The sequence below is a fragment of the Labeo rohita genome, chromosome 3 (genome assembly GCF_022985175.1).
Source record: "Labeo rohita strain BAU-BD-2019 chromosome 3, IGBB_LRoh.1.0, whole genome shotgun sequence".
In the NCBI taxonomy this organism is placed as follows: Eukaryota; Metazoa; Chordata; class Actinopteri; order Cypriniformes; family Cyprinidae; genus Labeo; species Labeo rohita.
Genome location: NC_066871.1, coordinates 35,027,286 through 35,052,061, shown reverse-complemented (window position 1 = coordinate 35,052,061; position 24,776 = coordinate 35,027,286). Strand labels below are relative to the sequence as shown.

Below are 24,776 nucleotides of genomic sequence, written 5' to 3'. Positions count from 1 at the left end.
TACATTTTAAATATGGATATTTTTCTTACAAAAACATCAATTCACTACAGGAGGCCTTTACTGACCCCCCAGGGAGCAATGTGAGTCACTTTTTTTATTATGGATGGATGCACTTTATTGGACTTGTTTTGGGCTGATGAAGAGAAACACCCGTTTATGCCGTTCTAAAGCTTGGGAGTGCCAGGATAATTTGTAATATAACTCTGATTGCATTCGTCTGAAATAAGGAAGTCATATACATATACATAGGATGCATGGAGGGTGAGTAAATAATATGCTACAGTAGTGTTGGGTCCTATCATCAGCCTGCGAGATCGCCGATACATATTATCGTGCTGATTTATTAAATTATTTTACACACTTAGTTTCATTGCCCAAAACCAGCTCCAGCATAAGGCTAAAAGTAGCCTGACATTAACATTATCAAAGAAAATTATCACTGATTAGCCTAGTCTAGTGCAAGTTTATGCATTTTAAAAAACACTCGTGTTGAAGCTATCTACACTGTATGATGAATAAATCTCTTATCACACACTTCACACATCTGCGTCATGTTATGGCTCCGACATGGCCACCGGAGTAGCCTGCGGCCTCGGCATCTGTTTCGACCCCTATACTGCACACATCTGCGGCGCATTACTGCCACTCTAGTCAATGCTTGTGTTTATACCCGCTGCGCTGTGCTCATTGCGATTGCATCACTAAAGTTAGGCTGATCCCCCACCTTGTCCCTACCCACCCCCCAACAATTTGAAATTCACAAGATCAAACCATGTAACATTTAGAGAAATGACAGACAACCCAAGAACAACACCACAGACTCTACAGGACCCAGTTAACATGCTAAATGATAAAGTTCATAAAAGTACAATTAGAAAAATATGGCATGACAGGTATGGTATGATTGGAAGGCCTCTTCTATCTAAAAACAAACAAACAAAAAAAAAAAACATGGCAGCACGGATTATGTTTGCAAAGTTGCTTCTGAACAAACCATAAGACTTCTAAAACAATGTCCTTTGAACAGATGAGAACAAAGTGCAGATGTTTGGCCATAATGCACAGTGCCACATTTGGTGAAAACCTAAAGAATATGTCAGCACAAACACCTCATAACAAAAGTCACCCATGCTGGTGGAGGACTGATGATTTTGGGCACCTCACAGCCATTGAGTCAACCATGAACTCCTCTGTATAGAAGCGTGAGGTTGTATCTGTATTTTATAAACCTGATAAAACTAAAGAGTCTTTAGAGATATGAAGGATGCAATACTACTCTCAAGATAGGTGCTCAAGATTAACATGAGATTGGCAGAAACTGTGTGTTATGTTCGCTTCAAGTATTTTACTCATGCTGAATAGGCTCAAATACGCACTAGTCCTCAAACCCTAAAATTAATGCCAGTGAGGAACAAGAAAGAGTTGATTTGAGAAAAGAGCATATGTCAAAATAAAAATAAACACCTCAAAACTGCAATGAACCAAGGCTGACACAACAGCCTCTTAAGTAAACCAATATCCTTCAGCCTCATGTCCTCATCTCATATATGAAATACCTGTAATTCACAACTATCTACTAATGCACTCACATTTGCATAAAGTAGCCTTGTTGCCAAGTGTGCGTGTGTGAAGGCAAAACACACAAGATCTAGTACCTTCAGTGCTCTATAGATGGCAATATCACTTCTAGTTAGGTGTCATGCAAAATGTGACGACTAATTGCATTACTCATTATAAATGTATTGAGTACATATGCTTATTCAAAAACATAGTTAAGTATAGAGTATAGCTTCTAATATTGTTGATACTCAGCAAAATTACAAAATAGTCAAAAAGATACTTAAGTAAAGTAACTGATTATATCTACTCCAATACTTTACACCACTGATACTCTGTATATATATAATATGATATCATATAACTGATTTAACTGCGTAGTCACATACACTCAAAAAAATGGTTTTGTGCCACTGTTCATTTTACCCAGGTATTTATTGTTAAAACAACACAAGTGTATTTCTTTTTCCACCAAAACACTATTGTATTGTGCTCTATTAATTTAAACTGTTTAAGTTTCCATTTTACTTGATTATCAATCGTTAAACTAACGTAAACGGTTTAATTTCGCCGTTCAAAAAACCGGATATGACGTTTCCAACGCATTTTATGAAGACGGCGCGAAGGAGGTGTATCATGGCGTCGGAGCTAGAAGTACCAGTCAGGTAAGAAAATCTAAAGACTTCTTTGTGTTAAGTCAAAAATTTTAATTTCTGTAAGTGTTTTAGTCTGCTTTTAGTGTTGTTTTGCAGACGAGTGTAACTGGTATATTGCGCCGTTAATAGATAATTTCGTGCGGTTGGGATGTGAACGCGCATATGGACTGTAGTGTATTTGTACGTGTGCTTGTGGAACAGAGGATGCGGCGAAATATTAAAATTAGTGCTTTTCCGTCTTATTAATGATATATAGGCAGTTAAATAAAACCTTCCTGTGCTCTTTCTAGGCTACTCAAGTCCCAGTAAAATTAGCGTTAGCTAAAGCACGAAAGCAAGTACAAATAATGCCACATTCGACTGCTGCATACTTTTAACATTTTATCTGCTATTCGTTTTTATAACAGCATACATTGATCACTGGTTTCTTCATCGCTGCCAAGTTTTGGCTAAGGTAAGTGAACCGCTGTATTGCCTTTTCATCCTTTATAAACAAAAGTAATAAGGGTATTTTGCATTTTCTGTTTTAGAGGAATGCACGCAGTTGTAAATGTGAACTGGTGGATGGTTAAGAAGCTGATGTGTCTTCTAGAAATCTAAACAAGTAAGACACTAAGATATATTGATATGTTAATAAATTTATGTATGCATGTATTTGTGTGTGTGTATATATGAAGAGTTCATGTGTATATTTGTATATATTAAGAGTTAATTTGCAAGAACAGACAATTTTTTTTTTTTTTTTTTTTTTTTTTTTTTTTTTAAATAATTATTCTGCATTCCAAGTAATATCAATCAAACTGTGGTTGGTTTATTTTGAATGAATATTAATAGCTCAAAAATACAGCTAACTAACACAATAAAACACAAAAAACAAACAAACAAACAAAAAACAACAACAACACACACACACACAATAAAAAAACATGTTTATGAATATTAAATATTGATAAATATTAATAAAAACGGATTTATTTGTTTTTGCAAATGAACTCTTCATATGTATATGTTTGTTTGTGTGTGTGTGTGTGTGTGTGTGTGTGTGTGTGTATTTAATGGGTACTTTCGACTCATTCCTTTTCTTAAAAATGGTTTGAAGGCAGAAATGTGATGTTTATCATTTTATAAACTCAATGTTTTTGTGAAAAGCTGTGCCTGAACTATAAATCATGCTTTTTACAGTCATTTTATGACTTTAAATATACTCCAGATCATGTCCACCCTTTTGGAATAATATACATGACAATAATCACACAAATGTTTTGATCACTGAATTTGTCTTTGCTGTTAAACTATATATGGGTGCTCTTGTAACAAATTGTACTTCATGTGTTTACAGATTTGTGCAGAATATGAGACAGGCAGAATAACCATAGGCCCATTAGTGTCAACTGTCTTTGCCAATGGGTGGATCCACACTGCAAAACTTATGAAGATGATTGCAAACCGAAGAACAGTCCTTGGACAAAGCATTAAACCCTCTTGGTCCCCACTACACAGGTAAGAACAGCTACACTCAACAAAAACTTTTGTAATCATGTTAAAGGGGTCATCAGATGCTGTTGATATGATTCTTAGAGTCTTAATGAGAAGTCCATAGCATACTTTTGTTAAAATTTCTCAGTGGTAGTGTAAAAACACCCATTTTACCATATCAAAATCAGCCCTTTTCAGAGTGGGCCATTCTGTTGCATGTTCCTTTAAATACAGTAATGGTGGTCAGACTATTCTCAGCTCTCACTCGGCTCATTTAGGGCAGGTCTAAGATAAGACGTTCATGTAAATCAACTATTGTGGGAGCAGCCTTGATCGGTGTGACGTCACACCAACTAGAAGCTGAGAATGACCTGATTTGAAAAAGGGCATATTACTTATAATGATTAAAAAATACCACTGGGTGGATTTTTATCATCATAGGGTGGTTGTGTACACATTCTGCCAACATGCATATATGTTCAAACAACATGTAAAAGTGAGTTTTGCATCAGATGACCCCTTTAAAACATTGTTTCACCAGCCACTGAGTTTTAGGGTTATGGTCATAGGCATTAACAAAAAAGACAGATATAATAAGAATTGGATTATTAATATAGTAAATATAAAATATATGGTATTACTGTAAACTGACAGATATTGCGAATACATTATCTTCCCAAAAACAATACATTCTAAAGCAAGGCAGGCGTGTCAAACCTGCTCTTGGAGAGCCAGTGTTCTGGAGTTTAGCTCCAACACCCCTGCCTGGAACTTTTAGTAAAACTTTGATTAGCAAACCTGTAAGACCTTTGTTCATCTTCAAAATACAAATTAAGATATTTTTGTTAAAATCAGAGAGCTTTCTGACCCTGCATAGACACCAACACAACTGAAATATTCCCAAGCCCTGAAACGTAGTAAGGACTTTGATATAATATCCATGTGACATCAGTGGTTCAACCATAATTTTACAAAGCTACAAGAATACTTTTTATGGGTAAAGAAAACAAAATAACTACTTTATTCAACAATTCTTCTCCTCCAAATCACATATTTTGCCATTATGGAGAGTATCACGATGCATGCACATTGCTTTCCTCTGCAAGCAAACAAGGCCCAGCGCATACATGTTCTAGGTCAGCAGAACCACACGCATGCGTTATGCAAAGAGGTACTCTCGATAATGGCAGAAGACGCAATTTAGAGAAGAATTGTTGAATAAAGTCAATATTTTTGTTTTCTTTGCACACAAAAAGTATTCTCACTGCTTTGTAAAATTATGGTTGAACCACTGATTTTTACACTGTTTTACTGGTGTCCTTACTACGTTTCTGGGTCTGGGAGCATTTCAGTTGCATTACTGTCTATGCCGGGTCAGAAAGCTCTCAGATTTCATCAAAAATATCTTTATTTGTGTTCCGAAGATGAATGAAGGACTTGTGGGTTTGGAACGACATGAGGGTGAGTAATTAATGACAGAATTTTCATTTTTGGGTGAACTATCCCTTTAATTGGGAATATTGCTAAACTCTGCAGGACAGTGACTTTCTGTGCTGATCTGGTCCAGTACTGTTATAGTTTCATTTTCCACTGTAATGTTAGTTAGAATTCCATCTGAACTGCTTGCCTGTATTTCCCGTAAGGAAATGATCAGACAGAATAATAATGACATTTTTCAAATGTTTTTTTTTTTTTTTTTTTTTTTTTTTTTTAGAAAAATGTAAAGGCTAAATCTCATGAATTTTGTTGTTGTCTGCATCTTTAGACTAATGACGTTAAAGTACCCAAATGAAGACACTAGCAGTGTTATTATGGAGTATATGGTAAGTTGTTTTATTGATTAATTTATTTATTTATTGGTATTTTCAAGGATGATAAATGGTAAGGTAAATTTAATACGCAAGAATTTGAGTACTCCATTCTTTTAAATATCCTCTCTAGGATACAGACGTTGGCAGCACTCAGGAGGTGATCCAGAGGAATCATGGGAATCTATGTCATACGATTTGAAGGTGCAGACATTGAAGACAGCACAGCAGATGTTGGAGTGTTGGAAGATAAAGTTCTTCAGGACCTTAGCAGTAAACCCTATGAAAAAACATGTTGCTGGGACTGATATATGGACTAAACTTGAACTCCTGAAATCAGGTACACATTTGGAGTATTGCAGAAGTTATTTCTGGAGCCAGTTCCTGTTCCTGGATTAAGGTTTGATTGGTTACCTTTATATGCCAATTAGAAAATGACAGTAGTTTAATATTTCTGTAATTTTGCAATGTGGTTGTAACTGTAATTGTTGCTCTTGTTTAACAAATACACTTGATAATTTGTGACATCTTGTCTTTTGTGATTCATTGCAAAATAATCACACAAAAAATGCTTCGTTGAAGGGAGTAACTTTAACTTGAAATCATTTAGTTAAAGTAACTAGAACCAATTGGATGGAACCGCTGTCCATAATTTAAATGAGTTGTCTGAAACAAACTTCCTTATGTTGATAAAGTGAAACATATTTAGCCAGTTTTTAATAAACCAAAACATGTTCACTAAACTTAACCGGTTTAAGTTACAGGGAAGTGAATAAATTGAGTTGGTTGGACATTACTATTTCACATAAATTCTTCCTCATTCAGCTGTGTTGTCACAACACAAAGAGTTTGCATAGATTCAAAAAAATTCCATTCATGTTCATCAAAAACAATTTGGTTGTGTGGAACCACTGTCCATAATTGAATTAAGTAGGTTTAAAGAATCATTTTTTTGAGTGTATTTAATGTACGATCATTCGTAAAATAGCAAAATAAATGCATTCAGGCTAATGCAAGATCCTGATCTCATTTTAAGTTTGTATTTGTGATGATAAATTACTCACCCCCATGTGATCCAAGATGTTCATGTCTTTCTGTCTTCAGTAGAAAATAAATTAAGGTTTTTGAGGAAAACATTGCAGTTTCAATGCAGCTTCAAAGGGCTCTACACGATCCCATCTGAGGAATAAGCGTCTAGTAAATCTAGTAAAGTTAGTTATCTAGTAAAACGATTGGTCATTTTTGAAACTGCAGTTTGGACCCTCAACCCATTGGCCACCCAAGCCCACTATATGGAGAAAAATCCTGGAATGTTTTCCTCAAAAACCTTGATTTCTTTGCGACTTGAGACAAAAAGACATGAACATCTTGGATCACATGGGGTGAGAAAATGAGTGAACTGAGCTGTTGTTTTTTTTCAGCACTATGGACAGTGTTTCTTTCTCAGTGTTTTCTTTTTTTTTTTTTTTTTTCTTTCTTTCTTTCTTTTTTTCCCCATGTACGTTCACACTTCTATGTTGCATAAAACTAAGAAGAAAAAAAAAAGGTGTACAGCTTTTCCCAGGAGAAGGTCAAACTGGTTGCTGTCCAGCCTGAAGCGAGACAGAAACCTGTTGTCATGGAGCTCCAGTTTTTCAACTAATTTAAATTCACAAAGAGCATCCAGAGATAGTAAAGTTCAGTGTTCGACGTTGCCATTTTTCTTCCTGCAATTTATCAAAGCCTTCACTGGGGCGTTTATTCGGTTCCAAGCTCGTATACATGTTTTAACGGATAACTGTGTACACTTACCGCCTTCTTATCAACAGTTTGACAAAGTCAGACTGATTACATGCTCACATTCAAGCAGGTGTCACCCCTAGGGTATTTCATAATAGCATTCTTCAGCTCTAATAAAAACTACAGCATCCAGGACAAGTACAAAAGAAGCACTTTAAAATCTTTCAGACATATTTTGCCTATAGAGAAAACGCACTCAGACTGTTGGGAGCTGTCCATAGTGCTGAAATACACTCTTAGTACTGTATGCAGGAATTTAAAGTGGCATTTGTTATTTCTGGGTCACTTGGAACCTTAGGCAAGGTAGTACATGACAAAAATAATTTCAAATAAAATTAAAAAATGCAACGTATGGTAGGTCATAAAATAAGTAAATATTAATTTTTTTACGCTAATAACAAGGGTTTCTAGATTCCACATACAGCCCTTTTAATAATATGTAATACGTAGTATATCTGAGCACATTTCAATGTCACTGCCAAAACAATGCAACCAAAGCACATCTGCACAGGTCATGAGATCATAAATAGTACCAAGGTGAAGGTTTGCCATCTGAATATTAATGAGGTAAGAGCATTACCACAAGACTCACCCTTGCAGTTCTTTGACAGAGAGTGATATCTTGAGGTTATGTCCCAGCACATGAAGTGTGGTCAGGATGTCTGCCCATTGGACCATCTCTCCGAGCGGGCCACCCTTCAACACTTTTGGACTAAACACATCACCGGATTCCTCTGTCAGAAAGCCCACATGTACCAGTATCTGAAAAGAGAGGGAAAAGGGGCTAGGTTCAGGATAACATATTACCGTATTACTTATTATATATATTACTATTTCAGCAGAACATTGTGCACATTATGCTAATTGTCTGTAGGCACAGAATGGACAACCTTCTAAATTGGCCAAAATGAGCTATTTTTTTTCCAGTTAGACACTTATACAGCTGAAGTGAAAAGTTTACATACACCTCACAAAGTCTGCAAAATGTTAATTATTTTACCAAAATAAGAGGGATCATACAAAATGCATGTTATTTTTTATTTAGTACTGACCTGAATAAGATACTTTGCATAAAAGATGTTCACATATAGCCCACAAGAGAAAATACTTTTGAATGGGATCGTTTTTAGAAATTCAGCTATTATTTTATCTTGTGGACTATATGTAAACATCTTTTATGTGAAATATCTTATTCAGGTCAGTACTAAATAAAAGATAACATGCATTTTGTATGATCCCTCTTATTTTGGTAAAATAATAACCATTTTGCAGATTCTGCAGGGTTTATGCAGACTTCAACTGTAAGTAACATAAAGAATATGAAATTTTACTGCCAAAAAAAGTTCATTAGCACATTTAATGATGTTTCATGTGCTATAGCAGTCTTGACGGTCTTAATGTTTGCCTTAATGTAAATAGACAACCAGCTAGATAAAGACTTAGCCAGCCAAAGCTTATGTGTAAAGGTTTGCATTACTCACAACTCAGCTTTTTTTTTTTTTTTTTTTATGGATTTATTCATCAAATCATTAACCTATATGTTATAGCAAAATGCACAACATTTTAAAATTACTGAAATTCATTTAAATTTATTACTTTATTTTATTTTTTAAGGGAACCATTTAAAACATAGTCTGAGAGAAAAGTCTGATAAGAGATACAAAGCAGACCAAAACATCCAAAAAAATCAGGGCTTGATCAAAAGCATGATCACATAATCTTTATGATTTGGATCTAACCTTTACAGTATTTCCAGTCTCCACACAAAGTTAAGAGCATTTTCCTATTCATCTAAACCCATGTTTCAACCCATGTTTCAAATAAATAGCTGTAAAATCAACCCACATACTGCATAAAAGAGAATAAAAACACCCACTGCTAAGTGTCTGCTTCTGACAGTAGTGCACATTTACTTAAGCATTTCAGTCTCTTAAAGATGAAAAGAAAAGATATAAACCCAAACATGAATAAATCTATCTATCTATCTATCTATCTATCTATCTATCTATCTATCTATCTATCTATCTATCTATCTATCTATCTATCTATCTATTTTATTTATTGGAACAATACAAAAAAAAAAAAAAAAAAAAAAAAAAAATCACGGTACAAAATTATTGGCCCCCTTAACTTAATATTTGGTAACACAACCTTTGGGAAAAATAATGCTCCAGGTCATTCAGATTTGAAGGACGCCTTCTCCCAACTGCTGTTTTGAGATCTCTCCGCAGGTGTACTATGGGAAACAGATCTGGACTCATTGCTGGCCATTCCAGAATTCTCCACCGCTTTGTAAACCATTTCTGAGTGCTTTTTGAAGTGTGTTTCGGGTCATGTCCTGCTGGAAGACCCATGACCTCTGGTGGAGACACAGCTTTCTGACACTGGCCACTATGTTGTGCCCCAAAATTCTTTGGTAATCATCAGATTTCATGATACCATTCACACAGTCAAGGCATTCAGTACCAGAAGCAGCAAAGCAAACCCAAAACATCTTTGAACCTCCATCATGTTTGACTGTAGGGACTGCTTTCTTTTCTTTGAAGGCATCATTTATTTTTCTGTAAACAGTGCCATAATGTCCTTTACCAAAAAGCTCTACTTTTGTTTCATCTGTCCACAGTACTCAGTCCCAGAAGGATTGTGGTTTTGTCACATAAGTCTTGCTTTTTTATGCCTTTATGTCAGCAGTGGTGTCCTCCTGGGTCTCCTACCATAGCGTCCCCTTTCATTCAGATGGCGACAGATAGTGCGAGCTGACACTGTTGTACCCTGTGTCTGCAGATCAGCTTGAATTTGTGTGGAAGTTAATCAGGGTTCTTTATCCACCATTCGAACAATCCTGCGTTGTAATTTTTCATTAATTTTGCTCGTCCGTCCACGTCCAGGGAGGTTAGCTACAGTGCCATGGGCTGTAAACCTCTTGATGATATTGCGCACAGTGGACACAGGAACATTACGATCTCTGGAGATGGACTTGTAGCCTTGAGACTGTCCCTTTTTTTCTCTCAAATCCACAGACAACTCTTTACACTTCTTTCTTTTCTCCATGCTCAGTGTGACACACAACACAAAGGTTGAGTCAACTTTTCTCCATTTTAAGTGGTTGCAAGAGTGATTACTTGCCACAGGTGTGTCTAAATACAAATTACAGGAGCATCACATGCTTGAAAAGCAATTATGTCTTATAATTTTGTCCAGTCCATTTTTGAGTTCTGTGTGAAAGGGGTCACCATATTTTGGGGATAAATATCTTTGAAACCCTTCACCTACCCCAGCTCCACCTGTCTAGATCTGCTATGAGATTTATGTATGGAGAGCATCAGGTGGTATTTGCAGTGTAAGCTTAAATAGACCATAGAAAACAGTTTGCACCAGTGGTCGCTACACTGTACTTTGGCTTAAGATGCCTTTTGGAAACACAGTCCTAGTTGGTGCTATCATTTATGAGTCTAGTTGAATAATGGTGAATTGCTAAGTTGGCTTTGAAGATGAGAGATAGACTGAGTACATGTTCTGACTAAATAACTTGTCATGATTCATGTTTGATGAATGATCAATTGTGCTATAGATGTTTCCAGTCAAAACATGAACTTTTATTAATTTAGCAAACCCTTCAAGTTAAAATGACTTACAAATGAGGACTGCCACGAGCTAAAGTGATTTTCAGGAGGCAGAAACACAAGAAATGTATGGCATGTTCTCGGTAGAAACCACATTAATTGTTGACTTGTCATTTTTTTGTTTGGCCACATCTGCCTGAGTAAATATTCCCAACACATCAGACATCTTATTCAGTGTGAAGAAATGAAAATTATACAGTCGCCCCCGTAATGTTTAATTGAGGGCAAGCCACCGACGGGTTTAATGGATCAGCACTAATCGGCAGCGGTTTGAGGCTACAATTTGTTTTCTTCATTTCTTCTCGGCATACATCCCTCAATATACTGACCTAGCATATGTAAACGTGTGCGTGGTTGAACTGTGTAATTTCTGTTCACTGGTTGTTAATGAACAATAATTTTAAGATTTAGAGGCCTAAATCAATCAGGACACTGTTTTCTTGTGGTTAATCACAGTATTTAATCACATGGTCTTCACTGTTTAGATGATTGACTGAAAAAAACAAATTCATTGTCCATGATTTTTATTTTTTTTAACACCCGCCAGATGCTAACATGTTCTTGTTTTGTATGTAAGAAGACAACAATAGTGTATTTTTAGTTTTAAGAGGAAAGCAGTTCATTTACTGAATTTACGGGTGGACTACTATTTTCATCTAGAGGGTTTATTGAGTGAATGTCACTGAATGTACCTTAGATGAGTAATGCAGCTCTCAGATATTTCAAGGTATTTCAGGATGATTCATGAAGCTGATCGTTTTATCCTAGCTATTTTTTTTTTTCTCCCAGCCATTCACAAACATTGTTTGCATGGTGCAAAAGTATTACAGAGTTGCATGGCCTCCCCTGAGATGATGACAGACAGACTCCTCTGAAATATTTGTGCGTAACATGTATTTCTTAGGGGGTTGATATACTACAGATGACACTTTTTACTTAAACAAGACATAGCCTGATACTATCTCAGCATCACAAACTATCCTTACGTTCGAATCACTGTTGTTTTTCTACCATTGCTTTAGAATATGTATTTAGAGTAATTTTCATTTGTGCATCAAACAGATATATGTATTTTTGGAGATAGTGAGCTTTTTTTTGTAATACTAAAGCTACGTAATGGAATATCATAGAATGCATGCTCTCCCCACACACAGATATGTACTCCACTTCTCTTTTTGCATTTTCCAGTGAAATCACTATGAAATAAAAATTAATTTCTAAAAGTGTTAGATGGGAATAGAGGTCAAGCGCATGATCAGTACTATTTTTGATGTGCTGCTCAGCGCTTTCAGCCACTTTATTATAAAGTATAATGTAATAAAAATATCATAAAAAATACTTTGCAATGTATAAACTATAAGTATATATATATATATATATATATATATATATATATATATATTTATTTTTATTTTTATTTTTTTCAGGATTATTTATTGAATAAAAAGTAAAAAAAGAACAGCATTTATTCAAAATAGAAATCTTTTCTAACAATATATAAGTCTTTACTACCGCTTTTTTAATAATTTAACACATCCTTGCTAAATACACATGCTAGTTTCTTTCAAACAAAGAAAGAAAACAAACAAACAAACAAAAAATAAATAAATAAAAATACTGACTCCAAGTATATTAAAATAGAAAACCACTTTTTTAAATTGCAATAATATTTCACAATATATAATATATAATGGCAGGTTAGGTAAACAAGAAATAACAAGGAACAATATACTACAGCATTTATTAATTTTAGTTAATGTTAATCTTAACATTTACTAATATTTACATTTTTAACAGCAAAAGTTGTATCTGTTGATTCTAGTTAATGCGCTGTGATAAACTAAAAAGAACTTCAATATTTTTATTAAGTAACATATTGCTCAGTTACGTTGGGTCATGCATTTAACTAATGTCAACAAATTATACCTTATTGTATATGGTTACCATAATTTAATGTTTTGTGGTATTAGGGATTAGGTACAGGATTTTAGGTTAGTTTATTATTATTATTATTATTATTATTATTATTATTATTATTATTATTATTATTATAACAAGTACATTTAAACCTCTGAAACATTTTTTGAAAGTCTTGTAGTATTGTATTTTTTTAATATATAATATTTGATATATTTGTAAACCATTTTATCTTTTAGGTTATGTTTACACTTAGGTTATGATTTGGACATCCTTATTAAACATGCTAAATACCATTTTAGCACTAAATATATTATTTTAGCACTAAAAGTAATACATACTGTATGTAATATGGTATTATAGTTTATGGAGTCATTAAGGAACCAAGACCATTAATTGGAATTGATTCTAAGCCAAAATAAATTGATTCCTTAAGGTTCTCATCATGGTAAACACAGACATCTGGCAATCCATATCCATTAATAGCTGTAGCCTGATTCAACCAACACTGTTAAAAAGCTTTTACAGAATGTTAAATGACTCAATAGGGACATCAAAAGTGCACCAACCAAAAGGGATGTTGAGAAAGCGTGAACAAAGACAAATCGACAGAGAAACAGCCCATAATTAAAAACTACCACATGGGAAATCTGTGCAACCAGCCACCACAAACATATTCAAAAGCACCTGCAATTATCTTACACTTACCAGTCAAACTCATAAGCTGCAGACTTCACCTACAGTAAACAGCTTTTTCATGGTCACAGTCAACCTCTTCACAGAAAACCACTTCTCTATGTGACAGAACCAAGAGCGTGTAGCTGGTCGGTATCTCGCTGTGAGACTGATTTAATCTAATCTACAGTTTTTCATTCAGGCTTGGCTCTAGGACAGGAAATGAAAATAATCAGTCTGTATAGGATTATTCGTAACTGATTTTTGAAGATGGAAATAGTGCAAACATCACTGCAAATAATTATATAAATATATAATAAATGTTTCTATTCAAACTAGTTTGTTTCCTGAGGTGGTTAGGTAAATTTGTGTTTTGCAGACATATTTTTGATTTTAATACCATCCAAATCAAAACACGGCTGTGTGTTTTTAATACAGCCTCTATAAAAATCGTGCAGTAAATTTCATACTCTGTTGGTTCCTCTGAGAAATCTAATCCTGTTCAGATACCAACATCTGATTGTACTATATTATTGCGCTTCTCATTTATATTGACCTTCATCAAATACCATATCTACAGCGAAAACTTCTGGTCTGAAATCCCAGTCGCATCCAAATCAATACACGATAGAACAGACTTCCTCTGTTAATAACTCAAATGTCACTTTGAAAACAAATCTCGTCCGAATACTGCTAATGAATCAGTGTTTTACAAGGAAACCTCATTATATCCTATAACGCCTTTAATTCACCTTCTTTAGACAGTGTGTGACAGCTCACCCTCTTCTGCTCTCTGTACTGACCACGCAGGCGTTCGTCAAGTCTGCGCGCAGCTGTAGCCCACTGCGCAGCCAATCTGCGCATGCGCCTCCTCATGAAGCTTAATGATTCTTTCCCCGAGCCAACCCGCTCCAACAGTAGAGACAGATCTGAGCGGAAAAATGCCTATAGAAAGAGAAATGGTTCGAGAAAACAGGCAAAGATGTGTAGAGATGAAACATGTGTCCATAAAAATGTAATAAGTACTAATTATGTCACAGATATAACTCAGAAAACAAATACACAATAATAAGTAATTACACATTTATAATGAAATTGCAATTTAGTACATTTAAAATAGTAATAGAGTTCAGATGCGATAGTGCGGAAATGAGATAGTGATACTGAGTGAATGCTCCTGACACATTGTATACATCCATCAAATACTTTTTACTTCAAACTCGCTAAATTGCAGCCTCAGACCAATCAGAAGTACCAGTACTTACATAGAAACCTATGCAAAATAGGCAGAAAGAAATGCTAATTTTAAAGAAATACGTCAAATTGATTTAGAGGCTTTTGCATCTGAACTCTTCAATTATATCAACTTAAACTGCAGCACTGAATAACACACTATAATTAAAATTTTAATCAAGTACTTTACATTAAGCACCCTTCTATTTCATTAATACGTGAGAGTATGTTCGTTTTTTTTTTTTTTAATTTTAAGTATACTACAAGTGGACATTCAATACAAATAAGTGCACTTCATTTTTTTTTTTTTACAAGAATATTCAGTAATATGCTGTTCTCCCCATGGATATCTAGAAAATTGGTACTAAATGACTTGCTACTCTGAATATCTTTTCAAAGATATAACCTGTGAAATCCATTGATTTGTTCTCAAAAGCAATACTTAAACACAACTTAAATGACTGAATGGACTGTAAGTGGTCTATGGACATGCGGTTGAGGTTAATCAGGGTTTAGCAAATGAAAGAACTGTCATTTTAAAATAACAGATTGTGGCATATTTTAAAAGAGTGCAGGCTCATACTGGTAATAGCTGTGTGGAATTTACAGAGGTAATTTTTCCAGGCAGGAAAATGCTACAGTATTTTAAGCTCTAGGAAGAAAAAAAATGAATAAATTGATATCTCATTTCAGTCTTAGCAGGGCTTAGTAGCGTTCTGAATAACATTTAAACTGTTGGATCTCTCTCACTTGAAATAACACACTGTGAGAGTAACTAACCAGGTGAGAACACACATACTTCTCACACAGTCTCTGTTATAAACCCGCTGAGCTGCCTTGCTTTCTACAGCCTACTAAGTCAGCATTCTAAATGAAATAAAACCTCTAAGTGACTGATTTGGAATGCTGTATAGGTAACAACTTGTGCATTCTCGGATTGCCTTCTTGATAAAAGATACCAGTAATACTGCCTATGTAGGAAACTCATTAGGTTTTGGAAAACAGCCATGCGATCTTAGCCATAATCACACCTCACTAACTTCTACACTTCCCTATTGCAATGAATTCAGTGTAGTGATTATTGACTCTTTCAGGCACTCACCTGTCTTTTTGGCAGGCTGCTGGTTGTAGGGTGGCTGCTTTGATTCCTCCAGGCCAGTGGGGGGGCAGAACCACTCGACTTCACTAAGGTAGATGAGAAAAGAGCAGTCGGAGCCATCTACTCCATAAAAGGCGTAGCAAGGGTCCGATGTCCACCTGGCTCTCATCCACTGAAAAATTAAGAGATGAGTAACAGTTAACTCTTAAAGTTGTCATTAGGGGATTTCGCATCACATAGTTCTTGGAACTATAACCAGCATGGTGGTTCCTAGAGAACAAATTTCCCCCTCGGGGAAACAGTGGCGACGTCTTTATTTATAGCATTTACAAACGTCAACAACTGATGAATGGAGGAGGCCCTGATCGGAGCTGATTTTGTTCTGTGTCGTGGGTTTTGGAGATGGAATGTAAATGCACAATTTACTTAATTTACTTAACTGAAAGAGTATGAGAATATGACTAAATCTTTTATGGCAATCTAGAATGTTGCATATCATTAAGGCTGAGAAAAGAACACAACGCTGCAGACAACCGATAGCTGTTCGCTGTTTTCCTTGTTCGTGGAGTAAATATTTTTACATGGCTTTTTAAAAATGCCAGGCAGCCAGTGTTTTGTATGCGTCTGGCCAATCAGCGTACACTTACATCACTGGTAGTTCCTATAGAAATGTTTTAGGCTGTACTCTGAAGAAGGAGCTAATTTAGTTCCCCCAAACAAAGTGTTGTTTTAAAAAAGGCTTAGTGCAGAGATAGACAAGGTCGGTCCTGGAGTGCCGATGTCTTGCAGAGTTTAGTTCCAACCCTGAAAAAAAACCTTACCTCCCCGTAGCACTAGTAATCCTGAAGACCTTGATTAGCTTGTTCAGTTTGATTTTAGTTGGGACTAAACATGGTGTGTAAAGTCACCAACACTTTGCTGCTTCCATAGCTGAAGAGTTTCAAGCTTCCACTGACATTAATATCACTGACAATGCAAAAACTATGCAGCAGGAGCTTTATAGGATGGGTTTCAATGACAAAGCAGCTGCATGCATGCAAACCTCACATCACCAAGTACAATGCCAAGTGTTGGATGGAGTGGTGTAAAGCAGAAGTGTCCACTCCTGCTCCTGAAGGGCCAAAGTCTTTTAGCTCCAACCAGCACCAAGACACTTGCCAAGACATTTCTAGTGAGTCAGAAGACCTTGATTAGCTGCTTCAGCATTGGCATGGCGTAACATGGTGTAAATTATGCTACCACTGGATTCTGGAGCAGTGGAAACTTATTCTGTGGTGTGGCGAATCATGCTTCTCTGTTTGGCAGTTTGATAGGCAAGTCTGGGTTTTTGCCATATTCCAGGAGACTGTTACTTGCTCATTGTATCAAAGTTTGGTGGTGGAGGGATAATGGTTTGGGGCTGTTTTTTTAGGGGATGGGCTAGGCTCCTTACTTCCAGTGAATGGAAATCTTAATGTTTCAGAATACCAAGACACAACATTCTCCAAATTAATGCCTATGTGATCGCTGTTGGTGTAATGGTCAGTACTTTTGTCCATATAGTGCATTTCCCTGCTTGGGAACCTTGACATTGTTCACCTCAGGTTCTACCAGCTGAGCATCATAACCTTTAATGAAAAAGGTGGAGTCAGATCAGTTCAAAGGGTCTTATTTACGTGCCGAGATCAGTCTTCACCTTAATGCCTCAGCAAACCCTTACAAAAGCACAGCAAACTGAACTCACAGCTGGTCACACCCACCCACATGTGCATGCTTTGCAACCAAAGATTGGCTCGATTTATCAGCTTCTAGAATTTGTTTGGAATGGGACTGTTAAACAAACATCTAACCTAACAGAAAATCTCATCCATACAACAGTCACTTCACATGGATGATGGATGGTGTCATACTTATTTAAATCAGTCCAGACCTGAGTGACTCACTGAACAGAGTGCACAACTCTAACAGTGCGTTCATACCAAATGCGAACTAAAACACAAAGTGTATTGCGTATTCACATCAAAAAAAAAAAAAAACAAACAACATATCCATCAGGCTGAATGAAAAGCAAATTGAAACAATAGACAATGCAACACATCTTTTAGCAGATCATATGTGTTTTGCATTTGCGTATGGTGGAATTTAATTAGTGAAGGTCAGCAGCAAAAACATCTAAAAACAGCAAATAAAGTGAGATTAAGTCCATAAACTTTATTTGATGTATTATTTAATTATTGTTTCATAAAGTTCAGTGTTTACTTTCATTTTTAGGGATTTTGAAACGGTTATTGCTGGACACTGCTGCTGAAATATTTTTTTCTTTATGGTTTCTTATCTGTATCTGGCCATATTTTATGTGCACATATATTTTACTAGTAGTATAAGAATAATGAATGCAAGTATAATGAATTCCAAAACAAACTCTTACACATTTTGTTGTTGTTCTTGTGTCTTACCATATTAAAGGTTCCAAAGACTTCTTATTCACTAACAAATTGCAATAGTTGTAATGCAAAGTGAATCAAAAGTAAAGGTAAAAACATTTACAGATATAATGATGAACATATATTGATTCCTATTCAAAAAAAAAAAAAAAAAAAAAAAAACACGGTTTCCACAAAAATATGTCAGGTCATGGTGGCCTACCTCCATAATACAGGAATACAGCACTATGAAGCGGTTGTGAGATCTGAACTGCACTGTGTAAAATTGGCATAGATTTTCAGGGCGTTTTTGAGCGGTTGCCTGATCTGCATAATTAATTTAGTGAATCGGGGGCCAAAGCAGTGCAGACAGCCCATGCAAATAAACAGCTTTCAGCGGGAGCAATTTGTTCTTAATAAATCCCCCCTGTATGCATTAACTACAATACAAATCATTGAATGCATCATAATTATTTTAAACTTTTGACAGCCCAAGATTTTATTTTATAGAAACTCATTTAATGCAATGGGGAAATATGCAAATGCAAAATGTGTGGGAGAAGAATGTCCATGTAGGTTAGTGTAAATATATGTAGAACAGAAAAATACTCATGAGGATAAGCTGTGTCTCATACAGAGCAAAAGCGTGAATGATTGCCGAGTATGTTATGTAAACAACTTGTTTATCACAGGTTTCGCATGTAGTTCATGAAAAGTTCAGAAACATCAATCATTTTATTTAATAAGTAATTTTCAGGTTTGTGCTTAAAACCATTAAGTGCAAAGACAACAGCAGTTCAGTGTTTTTTTTGTGTTCAATGCCAGTTTCAGTGCATTAATGCCCCCAAAAACTCTGATACTGGATGTTAATCATAAATGCAAAGCGCAAATAATATGCATGGCTTCTTTCACTATCTTGTTTGTGGTAAATATTTGCATTGGTGTGTTGTTGTTCGAAAACCTGTATGGATGTCTTGCATCTGCTGTACAAAAAAAGAAGACATTTTGAGGAATACTGGTTATCAAACAGTTGCTGGCATATATATATATATACTCAATATTTGTGTTATTTGTGTTATTATTCTGCTAGAAAAATAAGAAAATGAGCAACACTGTGAAATGAGATATAATATAATAAAATATAAATTAATTACTTCATAAAGTACTTTATTTATTTTATTGGGACATTTTGTGAATGCACTTTGTGTTTCTTGTAGAACCGATCGTGACACTTGTTATTCTTGGCTTAAAGGCTGATCACGTTTTGGTAAAGAGTCTGGGATGGTCTGATTGTTAAAAGAAAAAAAAAGAGGACAAACTGTACTCAAATAAACAACAACAGAAAAGAGACATCATCTAAAAAACAACATCATCAATCAATGAAACAGGTGTGAAAACACTCAGCTAGAAATCCATTTGTTGGGTGCCAGTGTTTGCCTCCACCAATCTGTTTTTCTCTAAGGCAACCAAGAAATAGAAAAAAAAAAAGACCAGACATAAAGGAGTTTGAAAAAAAGAAGAAAAAAAAATCTCGTCAACTCACATCCACTTTACTGGCGCAATCCGGGTACCTGGGATCCTTTGGGACTTCGCACTGGCCTGTAACTCCATCTCGGCCTGTAGATGAAAACGACAGGCAGTCAAGGTCTGATAGCACTTTTCCACACTACAGTAGCTTCATTGTGGAACACCAGTGGGACCAAATGTTCTTGGTTTTAATGAGGCTTTGGGAGAGCCCTCCATATCTTCTCCCATCTCCTCAACTTTCTTTAAGCTTGCTTTATTAAGCATTATGAAAGCGGCCTCTTGCCCTCATACCTCTTACATGTCTGAGTAATGCTTGCTCTGGGCTTTGTTAAGAGCTCTGTACTGCTTTGTGTTCAGTTGGGTAGAAAAAAAAGGAACAGAAAATTGCAAACATCCCCTCGCCTTGATTAATAAACTCCCATCTCTCACTGGTAGTCGGCCCCAGTCAGCCTAATTAACGAAGAAAGAGGCTGTTCTTTGTACAACAGGCTACTTCAGATCCATCAAGCATACTCACAGAGAAAAGAATTATAAGCTATTCTGCTTGATTATGAAAAGATACTAAGCAGCCAAAAAAACCCCATTGAACTTTTTTTAATCAGAAGACATCCAATGACTCCAGTGTTTTGTACACACATAGAACATTGATTTAAGAGATTTGCTCCCACATTCTGCACTTGTCACTCCTTAAACTTTTAAGTTTATAAATGCCTATTGAAATCCCTTTTGATTGCAGACTCTGATATCTTCGAAAACAATAATCTGAGACCTTGCTGTAGTCTATTTTTTTTCTATTTTTAAACTCTTGAGGAGACACTTGCAATACTATTGTTTTTTTGTTTTTTTTTCTTTTTTCTGAGGAGAAAAATGTAAGAAGAATGATACTTCACCAAAAATCTCAATGTACTTTTTCAGTCTTCATGGTCACATGATCCTTCACAAATTATCAAACTATGCTAAGGTGGTGCTCAATTTTTATCAGATATTATTGGTGCTTAATTATTCTTAATTATTATTATTACCAGTGTTGAAAACATTTTTTGCTGCTTTATTTATGTATTTATTTATACCCTGATACTTTATTTATTATTTATTTACTTTTGATAAATAGAAATATACAAAAAAAGCAGCAACTCAGCATATACTGATTATATACTTAAGCCTGAAGTAATGATGCTGAAAATGCTTTGATCACAGTAATAAATTACATTTTAAAATATATTAAAGGGGTCATATGATGCAGTTACTTGTTTTCCTTTGTCTTCGAAGTGTTACAAGCTGTGTTACTCCACTTCCAGAACAACAATTTAAAAATAATTTACTCACCCTCTGTCAGTAAAGAAATTACGGTTTTTGAGGAAAGCATTTCAGAATTTTACTCCATATAATGAACTTCACTGGTGCCTGGATTTTGAACTTCCAAAACAGTTTAAATGCAGCTTCAAAGGGCTCTAAACGATCCCAGCCGAGGAAGAAGTCTTATCTTGCGAAACAATTGTTTTTTGAAGAAGAAGAAGAAGGAGAAGAATAAAAATTTGTATACATTTTAAGCACAAGAGCTCGTGTAGCACAGGCTTTAGGATGCACGTTCATGAAACTACGAATCACATCTAAGTTAATCTTCTGTGTACGGTGGCTCAAAATGGTAGAGTATGTCAAAAAACTCCCTCTTATTTTCAGAATCGTCTGACATCATTGTACCTTTTTGTTTGTAAACAGCGTTTGACTTACTTGTGCCTTAGTCTTTGTGCGTTCACTTTGTAAACACTGGGTCTGTAGTTCCATCTACGTTCCACATGACCTTTTGACATGATTGAATAGTATGTAGTGTCATGGACACGCATCCCAGGGCCTGTGCTACACAAGCTTTTCTGCTTAAAAAGTATACAGTTTATTTTATACCTTTTTGTTTATTTTAAGTTTATTTTCCGAAAAAAAATTACAGATCGTTTTGCTAGATAAGACCCTTCTCCCTCAGCTGGGATCATTTAGAGCCCTTTGAATCTGCATTTAGACTACATTTTGGAAGTTCGAAATCGGGGCACCAATGAAATCCATTATATGGAGAAAAATCCTGAAATGCTTTCCTCAAAAACCATAATTTCTTCAGAAGTCAATTTTAAACATAAGAAATTGGAAATGTCCAAAAAGTCATTAAAAATACAATTTCAATAGCACACGAGGTGCTCAGCATAAAGGTTCTCTTAACTAAGTAAGCACAAGCATGAGCTGAATTCTGTTCAAATGGCAGAGCTGAAGAGAGAATTCTGTTTGTCTTACATTAATAGTTTAAATAAACCTCCCACACAGCTTGCACATATGCTCGCTAAAAACCTGCTGGAATTCCACCAAACTCTGTTGGCAAACTTTAGAGATATCAGACCCTACAGAGACGCTCGCTGTACAAATAGCGGCAAGAGATGATTGGCATTATAGCGATGAAGTCCAATCAAGTTGCATTAAATAATAAAGAACGAATGTGCTGTCCTGAAAAAATGGAACTGAGCCCAGACCTCCTCATGTCTAATTTTAAACAGCGCATTTTAATACGCTTTTGGCTCACTAAGAGACTAAAATAAGAGTTTTTGGTGAGTTAATCAATCTTGTGTGCGATGTGTAGCTCTTCAAGGACTTCACAGACTTAATTATACTTCATTTTAGTTTAGACACAATAAAGAATGGATGAGTTGAGAAGTTATGAGGATCATTTAAGCTTTTTGACTGCAGATTTAGATTTGTTGGTACAGTTAATCTAAGAGTTGTTTGAGATATAATTTGAAAAATATTATTGATCAGTCTCTTCTGAAACTCAAGGGGAGACTAATATGAGATTGATGAAACCTTTTTCTCTTAAAAAAGCGGGATAGTTAAGGGAGAAGTCCACTTCCAGAACAACAATTTACAAATAATTTACTCACCCCCTTGTCATCCAAGATGTTTTATGTTTTTTTCTGTTTTCAGTCGTAAAGAAATTATGGTTTTTGAGGAAAACATTTCAGGATTTCTCTTCATATAGTGGACTTCAATTGTGCCCCTGATTTTGAACTTACAAAATGTAGTTTAAATGCAGCTTCAAAGGGCTCTAAATGATCCCAGCCGAGGAAGAAGGGTCTTATCTAGTGAAACAATCAGTCATTTTTTTCGAAAAATTTCTATACTTTTTAAGCACAAAAGCTTGTGTAGCACAGGCTCTGGGATGCACGTTCTGGAATGATTCGTTCATTTTGAACAGATCTTTAACGTGACTCAGGAAGAACGAGTCATCTCGGGGAGTGATTCATTCAGTCGCGCATGTGCAACATCCTATAGGTTCTGTACTGGAATTAGTTCACCTGTTTTGAGTCTTTGGGTTTTTCGAGTTGTTCGTTCATCTTATGGGGCTGAAAACATGTCAGAGAGGTAAGGTGAGCTAATCATAGACTAAAGACCCAGGTAAACAATGAATTAATCTTTTCTGTTTCTTTTTAGCATTACAGTTTTGTCTTGTTTGTAGTGTGATCAACATTTGTGTAAGCAGTAGATGTGTTAGGGAAGTAACACATAACATTTTAATTATATTTTGCTAAAATGAACGAAATGACTTGAAAAATTTTTGTTTATTTTGCTGAGCGAGACTCAAAGGTCCAAGTCGGTAAAATGATCCGAACGTCCCATCACTACTACGAATCACATCTAAGTTTGTCGTCTGTGTACTTCAGCTCAAAAAGATAGAGTATGGTGAAAAACTCCATCTTATTTTCTCCTATAACTTCAGAATCGTTCGTCATTGTTGTAGCTTTTTGTTTGTAAACAGCGTTTGACTTACTTGCACTTTGTTAGTCTTTGCGCATTCGCTTTGTAAACACTGGGTCTGTAGTTCCGCGTGACCTTTCGACGTGATTCAATAGTACGTAGCGTTGTGAACGCGCATCCCAGAGCCTGTGCTACATGAGCTTTTGTGCTTAAAAAGTATACAAATTTAGAAAAAAATGACCAATTGTTTTGCTAGATAAGACCCTTCCTCAGCTGGGATCGTTTAGAGCCTTTTGAAGCTGCATTTAAACAACATTTTGGAAGTTCAACATCGGGGGCACAATTGAAGTCCATTATATGAAGAAAAATCCTGAAATATTTTCTTCAAAAACCATAATTTCTTTACGACTGAAGACAGAAAGACATGAACATCTTGGATGACAAGGTGAGTAAATTATTTGTAAATTGTTGTTCTGGAAGTGGAGTTCCCCTTTAAGTATTACTCTCTCCATTTAATGTGATTGCTATTTTCTATCCAATTATCTAATTCCTGATTTTCCTTTCCTACAATATCGCTTGCAACAAGAAAGTTCGGTCCTTGCCACCCAAACATAAATGAGAGATTTACCTCTTTCTGGGATATTAGTCTTCTTTAGAATCTGCTCCATTCGTATAGCCATGTCTGACACATTCTGGGCGATGGCCTGGATTCGCTCTACCAGACCTACCGGCTGGAATCTGGAAAAGTGAACAGGAGAAAGAAGGAGAAATAACAGGGCTATTAAAGAAATAGTTCATCCTAAACGAGACTGGGCTACTTTGATGATACTCTTCTCTTTTTTTTTTTTGGAAAGAATGAGCTCAGACATTTCGCCTAACATCTCATTTTGTTTTCCACAGAATGAAGTGGTAGTTTAGAACAACATGGGGGTGAGAAAAGATGCCTTTAAATATGCAATATGGAAATGGAGCAAACCTTACAGTACCTGTGCATAATGAATATAAGAAATCATTAATGGATGACGTGTGTGTCTAATCTGAATTAAAATGCACCTACACATACTACAACCTTGAGAGGAAACAGAAGTCTGAGGCGCTTTCCTTTAGCCTCTACTGAAGCAAGTCTTTCTATTTATTGTGGAACTGGATTGTAACATCCTTGAATGGTACGATTACCCATCGGACATGCTAATTGTTTGAAATATGCTTGGAGCATGAAATAGCAATGCTTCCGTGCTGGCACCATTTACATAGACAGATAATGAAAATGACATGCGGCATGTTTGGGCCTG

The 24,776-nt window shown here is 35.7% G+C and overlaps 1 protein-coding gene across 1 annotated transcript in view; it reads right to left on the bottom strand.

The window, feature by feature from the left end:
- Positions 1 to 24,776, bottom strand: part of LOC127162665 (alpha-1,6-mannosylglycoprotein 6-beta-N-acetylglucosaminyltransferase B) — a 130,144-nt gene that overhangs the window by 57,279 nt on the left and 48,089 nt on the right. Inside the window, 6 exon segments of the mRNA XM_051105497.1 lie at positions 7,869 to 8,038; positions 14,272 to 14,436; positions 15,827 to 15,889; positions 15,891 to 15,995; positions 19,769 to 19,842; positions 24,113 to 24,222. Of these exon segments, the coding sequence (XP_050961454.1) occupies positions 7,869 to 8,038; positions 14,272 to 14,436; positions 15,827 to 15,889; positions 15,891 to 15,995; positions 19,769 to 19,842; positions 24,113 to 24,222 (687 nt within the window).